At 40.5% G+C, this 15,559-nt stretch overlaps 2 protein-coding genes across 2 annotated transcripts in view; one reads left to right on the plus strand and one right to left on the minus strand.

Annotated features, from left to right (window-relative positions):
* Nucleotides 1-6,315, minus strand: part of rab3ab (RAB3A, member RAS oncogene family, b) — a 25,499-nt gene extending 19,184 nt beyond the window's left edge. Inside the window, exon 1 of the mRNA XM_071917254.2 lies at nucleotides 6,265-6,315. The gene's annotated coding sequence lies outside the window, so the exon portion shown is untranslated. The remainder of the gene's footprint in view (nucleotides 1-6,264) is intronic.
* A 2,017-nt stretch (nucleotides 6,316-8,332) lies between these two features.
* On the plus strand, nucleotides 8,333-15,517 carry mpv17l2 (MPV17 mitochondrial inner membrane protein like 2). Its single transcript, XM_071917252.2, has 5 exons — nucleotides 8,333-8,876; nucleotides 9,633-9,794; nucleotides 11,129-11,205; nucleotides 12,733-12,861; nucleotides 13,918-15,517. Exons 1-5 carry the CDS (start codon nucleotides 8,687-8,689, stop codon nucleotides 14,035-14,037), a joined length of 678 nt encoding a protein of 225 aa, XP_071773353.2. The 5' UTR covers nucleotides 8,333-8,686; the 3' UTR covers nucleotides 14,038-15,517.
* Nucleotides 15,518-15,559: the final 42 nt, after the last annotated feature.

Consider the following 15,559-nt stretch of genomic DNA (forward strand, 5'->3'; position numbering starts at 1 on the left):
CAAAGGCTTTGGCTGGGCTTGATCTGTCTGTCTGAAGACAACAACACTCAGACTGCCAAGTACAACTTTTATCCTGCGATCACACATCTTTACATCTTTGTACCTAAATTTGGTTCAAATAAGACGAACCATGCTAGTTTAAATTTAAATGAAAGTGAAAAATTAAAATGAATTCAGTCCAAAATGAATGATCAGTTGGCTGCGTTCACAGCCAGCATGTTCTGATCGGTTTATCTGAACTCTGCAGTGTTTCCTCCTTTAGTTGGCTGGTTTGTCCAGGTGAGAATGATGACCTTTGAACTCTGGTGGCACCAAATAACGACACCGAGAGTCTCAGTCACAGAACTTGAATGGATAGAACGGTCTTTCTCATTCAAATCAACGTTCCCGGACGGTCGGAGAGGCGGCCATTTTGCTGTGACCGTCGGACTAGCTTCTGTATAAAGCGACTCACAGCAAGTCACTGAGCTGAGAGTTTTACAGCAAGAAGACCAAGTTTCAAACGTACCATCAGATAATTGCCAGTTAGCTTCAAAGTCAATTTAAGTCGAACTCTTGCTCTGAACTGATTGACAGTCAGGAGCCTCCGTTACTTACATGCTTTTGTCTCATGTTTAAAAAAATCATTCCTCTTCTGTCCTAAACTCTTATTTGTTTCCTCACACCTTTTGGGCACTGCCGCTGTGACCCTTGACCTTCTCACTGCGGGTTTCTTATAATATTTGTGATCTAGGAATTTGGGCCTGTTCTGCCGCTGCACTCGCTGTAAGTCAGTCTGGATGAAAGTTTCAGCTGAGTGCCTTAAATAAAAGTGACGGCTGTTAACAGCAGCCATCCTGGGAGATTAAAAACCAGCAGCCACTGTGACCGTCTGGATCACCTCAGACTGGATCACATTATCAGTTTCAGGAGAGGCTGTCCGGAGATGAAACTTCGCCTCAGAGAGTCGCTCTGTCAGAACCGCTGCTTTAACCTTCGCTCGCTCACTAATTTGATAGAGCAGCTTACAGAGAGTTTAATCTCACAGTAATTAACAGATTCCCGTTAAGCAAATGTCTCTCCGCCTGCAGTCTGCTGCTGCAAACTGACACAAGTCAGGATCAACTCAGGCTTTACTATAACTAATGGTTTAAAAAAATCATATGAAGTACATTCAATGTAACTGCAATGCGATTTACATGCAAGTAACATCTGTATGTAACAAGCAGAGGTGTGACGTGTCAAGTCTCAAGTCTAAATGTAGAACAGCAAGTCAAGTCAGAACAAATCAAGAGTCCAGTATCAATTTAATATCTTAAACAAATCTCATCACTTTCAATCTGTCATTTACACAAACACAAGATCTCAAGTCAAGACTTTAGAAACCTTTTCAAGTCATCAAAGTACAAGTCAGAGTCAAGTCCCAAGTCACCAGAACCCAAGTCAAGTCAAGTCTCAAGTCTTCTCTTCATGCATCAAGTCAAGTCTCAAGCAATTCAGATTGTGACTCGAGTCTGACTCGAGTCCAAGTCATGTGACTCAAGTCCCCACCTCTGGTAACAAGTGTAACTAACTGCAGTAACAAATGTAACTTAATCTTTACATCTAATCTCTAAAGTCTGATGTGTTGTTGGATTTTTGTTGCTGGAGTGCCAAAGACAATTTTCAATTGTATGTAATGTAGTGGACAATAAAGATCAATCAATCAATCAACCAATCAACCAACCAACCAACCAACCTATCTATCTATCTGTCTGTCTACTTAAAGGTCACATGGTGTAAGGCAGGACTCCCCTCTCCTCTGTGATGATAAAGGAGTTGGATGTGTATCTAAACATGGTGAAAGTATCAAAACTAAATCCACACAATCCATATTAGAAAAGCGAGCCTCTAAACGAGCCGTTTGGACTTCCGTAACTTTGTGGCGTCACAAAGGTTCGCTCATTATCATTTCTGTAAGAAATAATAGACTAACAAAGTGTTTTTTTCAAAGCGGTCGAGCGGTCGTCATCGTTTATTACCGGAGAGTTTTCCCTACCTGTAGCCGCCGGGCCGCGGCGTCTCACGTTTCACTCTCGAAACGGTTAGCCAATCGGAACAGAGGGGTCGTTAATATTAATGAGCCTTAAAGACACGGCGACAGAAACGGCCTGTTCTTGGTAAGGCTCAGAGAGATGCTGGAAAATGAACGTGGAGAAATGGATTGAGAGTGTTTTTGGTTCATGACACCACACACACAGCTTTGAATGGACAGAAAGACACAAAATAAAACTCTGGAGAGTGGAGGATATGGAGCTTTAACATGTTTAAGTTGTCACCACAGCTGTTTACATTCTTTTATATTGCTTTATTGCTGTATTTTTTAAATTATTTCTCCTGTTTTTATTGCTTATTTCATATTCTATTTTTGTGTTTATATCCTATTTGTCTTTTTCCCTCCTGAATCCTGTTACTTTTGCTGCAGAAACAGCCTGATTTCTCCTTGAGGATCAACAAAGTTTCATCATCATCAATATATTAATTTGTCAAACGTGAGTATCTCTAAAAACTCATCTCCGTCAATAAAGCAGTTCCATATCATTTTTTACTATAATCTATCCAAGGAGGTTTTGCTAAGCATCCCGGCTGGTTTTTGGGGATTCAGACCTGGAACCTTCTGGTCAAGAGCCAGAAGGTTTTTGTTCTTTTTTTTCCATCCTAAGCCAATCAGCAGAGTGAGGCTGAGCAGGGCGGTGACATCATCAGTCTGCGCTCTAAAGCCGTCACTTTAAGGAGATTGACGTCTCACAGGAGCTGGATTGATCCGCAGCGAAGTGCTACTCAGGTTCATTTAATCAGGATCAGACAGCTGATCCACAGCTGATCCCAGACCAGCTCAGAAAATCACACTGTAAGCTCATCCTATATCACACCAATTTTTTTCTTTTAAATTCTTTGTCGATTTATGCCGATTTATTGAATCATATGAATCTTGTGAGTTTGAGACACAATTCTGCTGTCTGAACTGATGAGAACAAGCTGATGTTATTTTAAAACTCTTGACAAAATGAGGTATTAAACATTTAAAGAATATTATTTGAAAATTTCAGTTTTGTCTGACATCACATCTAACATTACCATTCGGTTCAATGGGATGAACACGAATTTGATTATTTAACATGTGATTCTGCATACATGAGCCAGATTGTGATATTGTGACTGTATATTGGTATTGAAAAAAAATCCTTATGATTATCATGATATTGATTTCAACCATATCACCCAGCTCTAGTTACACGCCTGTAAAAACTGCCACAATTAACATTAAAGGGACGGAAAATGTAAAAAAAATCACTGGAATTGTCCTTTAAAGGCCAAAATAAACCCTTAAATCACTCCGACCCTTCAGCTCAGCGTCTCTGTAACACATCGCTCTCTAAACTGATCCCAGTTCTGTTTCCTCTGCAGAAACACTGACTGCACTGTGAAGCTGATGTTTGCTCTGGTCTTAAAGCACAGCAGCAGTGTTTTGTGTCGCTGCCTCCTGCTCTCCTCCAGATCGCCTGAGACGGCATTTTTCCCTTTCCTCCAATCACGTGCCTCCTTTTCTAGGAAGCAGAGGGATGCAGATGAGACGAGGAGGCTAAAAATAGCATCTCCTCCTTTTCTCTACAGGCTGGAGGGAACAGAGAGGGGACCGGCCGGATCTGATCTGGGATCTGATCTGATCTGGGATCTGTTCAGGATGGATGAAGGTGCTGCAGTGAGGCGGCAGACTCTCCTGCTGCACTGCACTCAGTTTATCACAGATTCAGTTTCTACTCACTTCTTCAATGTTCGCCTGCTTCTTTAATCCTTTTTTCCCTTTATTTCATGGTACAGGAAAAATAAAGGCGTCAACTCAGACTGAAAATGGCTCTTCAGAATGATGCCATAGAAGAACCATTTCTGGTTCCACAAAGAACCTTTAAGACCAAGGTTCTTTAAAGTTTTAATCCCCAAAGGTGACACAAAAAATGTTTCTTTGAGGCTCCACTTATGGTTCTTTGAAGATAAAAGGTTCTCTAAAGGACCTTTTTCAAGATTGTTCTTGGTGGACCGAACTGGTTCAGTAAAGAACCTTTTCAAATGGTTCTTGAGCTAAAAACAGTTCTTGAAGTAATGAATGGTTCTTGCAGTATAGTGGAGGGTTTGGGGGTAGAAACAGAAGATTGTGGCGGTGATATTCTACAAACTTTGTTGAAAATGTAAATGTTTCTCTTTCCAGCAGTAAAGACATCTGACATCCTGCTGTCCAGTTTCACACATTTCTGTTACTGTTCGACACAACATACATGTTAATAACATGTTAGTAACAACACAGATTAAAGAGGAACTAAACCCCAAACCCAAATCTGACGTCACCTTCTATAGAGTACAACAGCTGGTGACATCATCACCTGGCACCAAAGATCAGCCAATAGCAGATGGCCATTTGAGCAGCATGCTGTTTACCATCAGATGTCAGCCTCGACTCAGATCTGGTTTGGAGTTTAGTTTCTCTTTAACACAACAGTGTTGGTAGTCAGGTTTGACTGATATTTTTCAAGGCTGATATTTTCGTTTGTATTGAAGCTGCCGATAACCTAAATTTTGTGCCGATATTAAATATTTGATTATTTTCATACCACAAAATTCCAAGTATTCAGTGTTTCTTCCAGAAGAAACAGCATTCAGACCATCATGGGACACTAAAACTCTCCACTGAAATCAAATGTCAGGTGTGTTTTTCTGTTCAGGAGGAACCTCCATCAGATCAGAGGAGGAGACTCTGACTGACTGATATCTGATATGAGTCAGACAGCCTGAACCGCAGCAGAAATGTGTGTTTTCCCCTCCAGAGGCAGACAGGTGTGTGTTTCCCCCTCAGGTGTGAACAGTGAGAACATCCTGTCAGCAGGTGGAGATCCTGCAGACTGTCTGCTCACTCCTCACTATCAGACCTCAGGTGAATAAAGTCGCTGCCTGAGTGTCTGTCTGAACTCTGAAGGATTTAAACACTAGATCTGTCCGACACCAACCTGAACAAAATATTACATTATTAAACAATATTACAATATTATATTACTACCAAAGCTTTGAAACGGTTAGGTGAACTATCTCTCTCTCTTTCTCTGACAAACACACACACACACACACACACACATTTCACATACTACAGAATACGTTTCAAAAAATACAAAAACTAGCCAAAATGTAATGTATTTGTGCATGCAGACGATATCCATTCATATTATATTTTGTACACTGGAAAAATATATTTTCCTCCAATATGCTGTTAACATTTAGCCTATCGTATCCAAAATATATAGGAGCAGTCACAATATATTTAACAAATAGAATGAATGAATGAATGAATGAATGAATGAATGAATGTCATCTATATGTGCAAATACATTTTATGGCCATTTTCTGTATATTCTGAAACATATTTCAAAAGATAATCTGATGTGAAATGTGTTGCAGTGTGGGGCACACACACACACACACACACACACATACACACACACACACACACACACACACACACACACACACACACACACATTCAGTCGACCAAATGTTGTTTTATGTCAGGTTTTACTACAGAAACACACTGAATCTTCCATATGCTAGCTCCGCCTACCATATAGCCTAGCCTAATATTCTTATAATACTCCTATAATATTCCTATAATAGGCCTAGTCCTATAATATTCCTATAGGGACTATGGTACTCAGTGGTGAGCAGTAGTGATCATATCTTTCTTTATGGTAATTTCTACCATAGAATCACTATAATATTCTTATAATATCCCTGATATTTGAATAGTAATATTTACTATATGACTGTAAGCTATTCCAGCCTGCTGTGTGAACGGGCTTCTGCTTCTATGTGATTCTGTATTAATTATATTTTTCCTCCTCCAGACCCATTTAGACCCATTTTTCCTCGGCTGGCCGGGCTGAGCGGACAGGCCTATAAATAACTCCGGGTCAAACCGGCCTGGGATCAGTTCAATAATCCATTAAAACAGCAGCACACTTCATATTTACACAGATAATATATATATATTTTTAAATTTCTAGCAGCTTTACGGTTTCCACAGTGAACGCAGCTGTTTCTCCAGACCGAGCATCTTATGTCAAATGAAGGTTGGTCCTTTATTCTAATAAATTCACCTGAATAAACACAGACAGGCTGGAGATTTAAACAGCAGCGGTAATAAACAGGAGATGTGAGACTTTTTGTAAATAAAAAATAGATTAATAAAGGCTGATATCCCACCTTTATAGATTTCTGTCCGTCTCCTCTCGCAAAGCGTCCAGCACCCGCAGAAACACCGCCGAAGTCAAGCTAGACAGATTCTAAAATATAACTTCCGGTCATGAGTTCCAAAATAAAAGCTCTATTCATTAGAGTGTTGCAATTTTTTTTTTTTTTTTTGGAGTAATACAAGATACCCCAGTGAAAATACAAAAAATAAGGAGGAATCCTAATTCGAAGAAAATTCAAGAAGTACAGTTGAACATAAAATCAAAATAAAATTGTTTTCTTTTCCCCAAAATGTCTTTTTTACAGCATAGCTTATATTAATACAAACAGAAACAGGTAGTGTTATGTTACTGTTAGAAATGTTACAGTACTTTTCCCAGTGATGAGTGATGTAATGAAATACTATTTCAGTTGAAATAATAATATTACAGTTACCAATAAATGAATAAGCTGTTACTGTTGTTATCCCCCTTTTAAGTGTCATATTGAAGTTGAATTATCCATAATCTAAATCTCACCCATTACAACTCATCTGATCCATTCTGGTCATAATTAATCGTTTTCTTCTCACAGTGATGGAGCTTAGATGAGAAATGTTAGAAGAGTTGACTTCCTCTGGTGGAAATATTCCCTCTACTGTGGCTTCACCCAGTTAAACAAGATCAATGGATTTTAATGTAAAGGTAATTGAAAGGTACCAATTTAATGTTCAGAGGAAGTAACAAGTAAAGTAACATAATAATACGAATAATAACAATAATAATAATAATAATAATAATAATAATGATAATAATCTTTATTCAAAGAGAAAATATCAAAACAGTATTACAAAGTGTTTTACAAGCTATTAAAATGTAAGCAATAAAGAGAAAATGTGAACAAATAAATAAAAAGAATAAATCATTTTCTAATACACAGGATGTGATGTAACAACATCTACCTGGACAGGTTGAAATGAGTAAAGACTAATGAGAAACATTTATTTATTAATTTTTATTTATTTTAATAACAAGCCCAACACTGCATACAGAAAGCAGAATCACCTCCCTTCCGGTATTTAACTGGCTCACTCCAGCACACTTGACGCAGCCAGAAATGCCGACGTCATTTGATTGACAATGCACGACCCAGAGGGCGGGCTCTCGCTGACCGTGCGGATGATTGACAGCTCAACACGCGAATCCGGAGCCGCACCGCAAGACCCGCCCCGAAATATTCAAACTGCCATTCAATATTTAACAGGCTGCCGGAGAGACTGAATTATTGATCAGAGCAGTCAGGAAGTCATCAATAACCCCAGCGCGAGCCGAGCACTGCGCTAACCTGCTAGTTACCTCAGTAGAAACAATAAAATAATGTTTCTTTTAGAGAATACTGTATATATATCACAGCAAAACTAAAAGTTACTATAGGAGTACTATAGGAATAATATAGTAATATCACAGGGGTTAAAAAAACGTAATAAAGTCACAATAAACTTACTTTGTACCATGATACACTGTAGGCCCCTATAGGAATAGTATAGGAAAATTATAGTGACACTATAGGAAATATAAAAATACTATAAAATATTATAAGTCACTATAAACTTACTATTGAGTACCACATACGGTACATAGTACATATAGGAATATTATAGGAATGTCATAAGCTGATTATTTTGTTGAGGTTTGATCCTAAAGTCTGTTGCTGAGTTTACTAACGATGCAAAGATTACATGAAAGAATATCTGGTGCTGTACAAACCACGTATGTCAGGTTATTTGTTAAGGAGAAGAATGTGAAATATATCCCTACTGTCATTTTACTACAAAAATTATGTCTTGCTTTTGCTTGAGTTTTTGATCTTGTCCGTTTATTTTATGTAAAGCACTTTGAGTTGCATTCTGCGTATGAACGGTGCAATAAAAATGAAGTTATTATTATTATTAGATGTAATTTGGGATGTGGTTGCAGTACTCGGGTCTGACAGCAGCGCCTCCAGGCCAGCAGAGGGCAGTCAAACATCTTTTTCCTGTAAATCTACTTCTTCAAATCGTCTTTTCTGCTCTCGTTGGTTTGTTGCGTGTGGCGTTACATGTTATACAGAGTTCATTGTCAAATTAAATGTTTGATTTCGTGTAAAATATCTCACTGTCATCGCTCGTATTGTACTAAATCTAAAACGATACGCTAAGCTGTTCTCTCCGGTGACAAATCCAGAGGAGCCGAGCCGTTATTCCTGCTTTAATTCAGCCTGTTAGCCTGTTAGCTAACGGCTAACTAGCACCGGTCAATGTCAGTGAGCTAGTTAAGCTAGCTAGCTGCATCAGAGAGACTTTGAACCTTCTCAGTTTGTTATCAACTCTTCCTGCCGGCAGACTCTCTGTTTTGTGAGCCGACGGCGTCATTTTTCCTCCCGCAGATGACAGCAGGCGGTCTGCAGGCCGGACACCATGCTTCCCCGGGCGGGTAAAGAGTTCCTGGTCCGCATCTCCTTCTCCTGCAAGCCGTTGTTCCAGGGCCGGTACCTGCTGCTCACCAACACGCTGAGCGGCGGCGGGATGCTCGCGCTGGGGGATTTCCTCCAGCAGAGCCGCGAGCGGCGGAGGGAGCCGGGGAGAGAGCGGGACTGGAGGCGGACAGGTGGGACACGGGGCCCGGGTGTGGGCGGCCTCAGTGGGAGTTGAACCCTCAACCCTGGCAGTGTTGGTGCCTTGCTCCACCTGTTGAGCCACACAGGGAATGAATGGGCGTCAATTAGCGCCTTGCTCCACCCATCGATCTGTTTAGTGTGATACTGAAAGACTCACAGCACCTACAGTACTGACAGCTGGTACAGGGACAACAATGGGACAGGACAAGACACACAGTCCATAACAGACTATAAATGTCCCTCTAGAGTATTAGTAGTGTGTATAGATTATACACTGTGTGGTGACTGAAACATCAGGGAGCACCAGGCTGTGTAAATTGCGCCCTAAAATAGAGCAGTCACTGAAGGATAATGTGAGGGAATTTATTTTGCATAAACAGCTTTTTCATCTTAAAGATGCAGCCTGTAGAATTGAGTACTAGCTGGGAGCTTTTGATAGTGAAAATGATATATTTTCCTTTCTAAATAATGAGAAGACACTGTAGCAGCCACTGGATTATATACATTCTATACTCTCTGTCTTACAAAGGAAAATGACCTAAGCATAATGTGCAACAGGCTTTATGAATATTTGGTATCAGCTGATGAATGTCTGTGATAAGCAGGATAATGGAAAGCACCTGGGCTGATTTAGTGATAATGACCGGCTCGCTGCACATTATTCCTAACATTCATACTTCTCTCTCTCTCTCTCTCTCTCTCTCTCTCTCTCTCTCTCTCTCTCTCTCTCTCTGTTTTCCCCCCAGGTCGGATGTTCATGGTGGGCTGCTCCATGGGCCCGGTGCTGCACTACTGGTACGGCTGGCTGGACAAAATGTACGTGGGCAAAGCTCTGAACACCGTGGGCAAGAAGGTCCTGGTGGACCAGCTGCTGGCCTCGCCCACACTGGGACTGTGGTACTTCCTAGGTGAGAGGGAGGTGAAGCTTCGCTGTGAACGTCAGCAGCACGGCAACAATCATGATAATGATAATAACAATAAACTTTATTTGTAAAGCACCTTTCGTGCGTGATTTGCAGCTAAAAGTGCAAATGGAAAATTAAAAGAAGTAAAAATACATAAACAACATTTAAAACAAGTAAACAACAGAAGAGATAAAAACAATGAGAGTGAAATAGTAATAATATAGTAAAAAAAAAAAAAATTTAAATAGTAATGATAAAATTGTAAAAAATGAAATAATATAATCAAAATAAAATGAAGATAAAATAAACAACTGTTGGAATGCCAGCTTAGAAAAGTGTGTTTTAGTTTTTTAAATCTTTTAAAACTATTTACAGATGAAGCCTAATGAATTTGTGTTTCAAATTCTGTTTGTGTAGAAACAGAAATCAGCCTCTGGGTTTGCTCAGTAAACCGGCCTCTGATGATCTTAAGCAGCGACTTGGAACATTTTCCTTCAGGCAGTCTGATAAATATGCAGCTGCTGAACCATGAAGTGACTTAAAAACAAGGAAAACAACCTTCAGATCAATTCTGAAAGAGACGGGACGTCAGTGTAGGGTTACACTACCAGTCAAACGTTTGGACACACCACATTTTTCTTTATTGTTACTATTTTCCACATTTTAGAATAATAGTAAAGACATCAAAACTATGAAATAGCACAAATGGAATTATGCAGCGACCAAAAAAGTGTTAAACAAATCAAAACTATCTTATATTTTAGATTCTTTAAAGTAGCCGCCCTTTGCCTTGATGGAAAGGCAAAAGGCTTTGGAAAGAAATTCATACATAGGATCAACTTCACTATTTATATTTGTCTAAGAAACTCATTTCAAGCATTTAAGCAGAAGCCTTTAGATCAAAATGGCTTTAAGAGAATGAGAAACACAGAACATTCAGGTGGGTCCAGACTGTTGACTGGTAGTGAATGCTGACTCTTTTTTAGTCTTGGTAAACACTGTTGCAGCAGCATTCTGCACAAGCTGAAGTCTTGATTTCGGCATTGGCGCCTCCCTTTATATACACACACACACACACCTACATTTGTCAGGGTATTAGTGCACACACACACACACACACACACACATAAAACAGAGTGTACGTCTCAAAGGTCTCACCTGAAGACGTGTGTGAGGTAAGAGGCCGCTGTGCGTCAGCAGCTGGATGTGGATCAGAGTTCGTCTGAGTCGAGGTGATAAACACTTTGGGAATGTGGTTTGTGTTTTATCGTAGTTTTACGCTCCTCTGACCTCTGACCTTTATCGTCTGATCGCACATCCCTGTTTACCCCCTGCAGGTATGGGTCTCATGGAGGGACACACGTTATCCGAAGGATGGGAGGAGTTTAGAGACAAGTTCTGGGAGTTTTATAAGGTAAGAACACGTGTCGGGTCGGGTCAGCAGGTCTGATGCTGCGTCACCGTGTCCTGTCACATCACAACATCGTCACCGTGTCCTGTCACATCACAACATCGTCACCGTGTCCTGTCACATCACAACATCGTCACCGTGTCCTGTCACATCACAACATCGTCACCGTGTCCTGTCACATCACAACATCGTCACCGTGTCCTGTCACATCACAACATCGTCACCGTGTCCTGTCACGTCACAACATCGTCACCGTGTCCTGTCACATCACAACATCGTCACCGTGTCCTGTCACATCACAACATCGTCACCGTGTCCTGTCACATCACAACATCGTCACCGTGTCCTGTCACATCACAACATCGTCACCGTGTCCTGTCACATCACAACATCGTCACCGTGTCCTGTCACATCACAACATCGTCACCGTGTCCTGTCACATCACAACATCGTCACCGTGTCCTGTCACATCACAACATCGTCACCGTGTCCTGTCACATCACAACATCGTCACCGTGTCCTGTCACATCACAACATCGTCACCGTGTCCTGTCACATCACAACATCGTCACCGTGTCCTGTCACATCACGAGATCGAGACTGAGAACTGATTTGAACCAGAGTGGAAAAGTTGACTTTGTTGTATTTTTGTATTTGGGTCATTTAGGTTCACACTGACCAATTACAAGCTAACCAGGGCTTGTAAACAAAAGTCACATGACTCACAAGAGGCTCCTTTATTGGACAGAGTTCTAACCTGTCATCCTGCAGGATAGAAATCAAAACAAATCTGATTCCAGTTCCTGTAACTTTATCCCAGCATGATGGACTTGTCTGTCTCTTCTTCTGTGGTGTTCATACCAGTTAAAAACACACAAAGATACAGCTGAATATGAGCATCAGTCCAGGCTTTCCAAGCATGAGGAACCGCACCCGTCTCCTTCTACCCATAATCCCTTGTGTTGGGTTGGATTAACGAATCGCACTGCAGTTCTCTTGTTAGAGGACTGAGACTCTCGGTGGCGTTATTTAGTGCCAACATTCAATATTTTCAGTGCCATAACGTCACTAAAGATTTTACTCTTTGTGATGAACACTACAAACTACGATTAGAGACTTTGGAGACTCAGCGTGTCCTTAATTAATAACAATTAATTAATAATTTGATCATTAAAGTGCAGGAAAATGATTTCTCAAAGAGTGGAAACTTATATGAAAACATCAGTCTGCCGGTCACAGCAGCTGCTTGTTTCCTCTCAAATCTCCAGACTCCTTCAGTATTTTAACCAGATGTTTAGACTCTCCTCCAGATCTCGGCTGGTTGCCAGCAGCAGCCGGCAGAACAAACACGACGTACACAGCTGATACTGCTGGGCGTCCGGCTCGTGTCGGGCGTCGACCTCCCTGCCGGAGAGACGAGGATCCGCGGCGAGGCGAAGCCGCTTCCTCCTCTCTTCCTGGTTTTGATGATGTTTGCTCTGGTAATCTGGACCGTTTGTTTATGCTGATGTGTGTCTTTCCTCCCGGCAGGCCGACTGGTGCGTCTGGCCCGCGGCTCAGATGATCAACTTCTACTTCCTCTCGCCCAAATACCGCGTTGTGTACGTCAACACCATCACCTTAGGGTGGGACACCTACCTCTCCTACCTCAAACACAGAGTGAGTCTGACGCATTCCCTGGACAGTCCGTCTTTTATGTGATGACATAGTGTTTAAGCATTAGTTGATTAATCGATCAGTCGATTGACAGAAAATTAATTGGTTATCATTGTGATAATCAGGTAATTGTTTTAGTCATTTGTCAAGTAAAAATATCAAACATTTGCTGGTTGCAGCTTCACAAATGTAACAATTTGCTGCTTTTATCTGTTTTATATCTTTATAAATTTAATTCTTTGGGTTTTTTGGCAGCTGGTCAGACTCAGTAAGACATCTGAAGAATCACTTTGGGCTCTGGGAACTTGTTATGGGCATTTGTTGTTATTATTATTATTATTATCACTGATTAATTGATTAGATTATCGATAGATTAATCGATAATGAAAATAATCGTTAGTTCAGCTCTAGTTTTAAGCCGTTCAGCAGCAGCCTGAACACACTGTGATGTTTGAACTGTGTGGCAGGAATAACAAGACAAAACCCACGTTAACGGACAATTAAATACAAATCTTTTTAAATCTTTTTTTAGATAGACTTTTCAATAGTGCTGCTATAATATAATATAATATAAAATAATATATATCATATGATATAATTGCCATTGTTTGCCTGAGAGCTTTACAATCTGTTGAAAGGTCCAAATATCCAGTTAATCATCGTGTTTTATGTTTGTTCATTTATCTTTTTTTCATTTTCATTTTTGTTTTCATTTTCAGATTATTATTTTTTTTGGTCTCAGTGTTAAGCACCTTGTTTTACAACTGTGCATGAAAGATGCCATATAAGTAAAGCTTGTCATTATTTTAGATGTATCAGGAGAGGATAATGAGCTAGTATCATATCTCATATCATATATCTTATCATATTGTGTCATATCATATCATGTCGTATATCATATATCATATCATGTATCATATATTCTATCATATATTGCATCGTATCATATCAAACCTTTCACACCATTTTCCACAGGTTGTTCACAGTTTGCCTGTTGTTGTGATCAGTGATGTGATATTGATGATATTGATCTGTGTATTGACTGTTGCTCTCTGACAGGATGACAGCCGCCCCTCTGAGCCTGAGCAGGGTTCAGACCGCAGCGCTGTGGAGGAGCAGCAGGAGGCGCCGCAGCAGGAGGCGCCGCAGCAGGAGGCGCCGCAGCAGGAGAACCTTTAGACTCCGGCGTCCGTCCAGCCGTTCGTCAGAGGAAACACATCTCGCTCTCTTCGGCTCGTCCAGCTGCTGCACGTCCTGCAGTGAATTTGAATCTCCAAAATCAGTAGACATTGTGATTGTTGGAAGTGCTGCAGTTAGAGAAGATGTTGTGCTTCAACATCATCTCTAAAGTTTCTTTAAATGATCACAATGTCTCAAAATGCAAATATTACGCTCCTTGTACAAAAAGTGTTAGAAATGTGATTCTCGACAAAAAAGGATTAGCCGATAAAAACGAAACCCGCTGGACTTAAAGTGAAGAGTTGAAGCCTCTGGATTTTGTTTCTGTTTTTCTGGACACCTTCCTACCTGGATGACTGAAATGAATCTACAGAGAGAGAAAGTCCCGGAGGTGTTTTCCCTCCGACGAGCCGCTTCACTCTGGAGTGTAAATCCACCGTGTGTTTTATATCTGAACTGAAAGGAGTTGTGGATCTCTGTTTCAGTTTTGGAACACTCCCTTCCCGCTGTAGGGTTTTATGTTTCATGTATTTCCTGTTTGTCTATTTATTCATGTCTGGGTGCCGTGTGCGCTCCTGTTGTGACTCCCAGCCAATCGGTTCAGGGATTGAAAGCTGCCGTACTGCCTGATGTCACGCTGATTATCTGTGATGCCGCTCCACACCTGAGCGACGCCGGTGTGATGCCGGTCGCCGGTTCGAATCCCAACATCGGCATCAGGGAAAGTGAACGAGAAACACTTTCCCAGTCGCCGCCGATGTGCCGTTCAGCAAGGCAGGAAACACCAGCTCCCAGTTTAACATTGTGGTGGCTGTACTGGGCAGACTGGTAATGAAAAACAAAAAAAATTCAGGCGATGATTCATCAGCTGCCTCCAAATCTTGAAAAAAATCGAATCAGTCTTAATTGTAATTGTCAAGGTATTTCTACACCCAAATTTTAAGCAGTGAAAAATCAGATTAAAGTGGAATTTCTTATTTCTTTTATTGCCATGCAGCGTGTTTTTACACGACTCGTTCTCGGTGTGAAACGGCCTTTCCTTATAAACTGAAGAAGTCAGCTGCTGTGTGTTTTGTAAGATGTAATCTGTACTAACTTTGCCTTAATACGTGACGCAGTACTGCATACTGTATTCATGCCAAATAATTCCTCCATGTTCCTCAGTTCGTCCCTGTAAAGTCACTATAAAAGATGATTGCACGGCCCTGATTTTATCTGCATAATGGAAATATATCAACTAATCTATTGTTGAAATGCAATATGATATATATTTTTTTATTTTACCACATCACACAGAATCCTTAAAACTAATTGTGAACTTAGTCTGATGATGAAGTCAGTTTATTTCAAGCAGTTTTCCTGATTGACAGAAGATGTGAATTTACTTTTTTAAAACTGTACAGTAATTATACTGTAGTGAGTATAAAATGAAATATAAATATGAAATATTAAATATATCAGCTAAATCTAATTAGTGAATGAGGGTATTTTTCATTTTGAGATTCTGTGATGTGACAAAATC

This window comes from Centroberyx gerrardi, chromosome 9, assembly GCF_048128805.1.
Source record: "Centroberyx gerrardi isolate f3 chromosome 9, fCenGer3.hap1.cur.20231027, whole genome shotgun sequence".
Lineage (NCBI taxonomy): Eukaryota > Metazoa > Chordata > Actinopteri > Beryciformes > Berycidae > Centroberyx > Centroberyx gerrardi.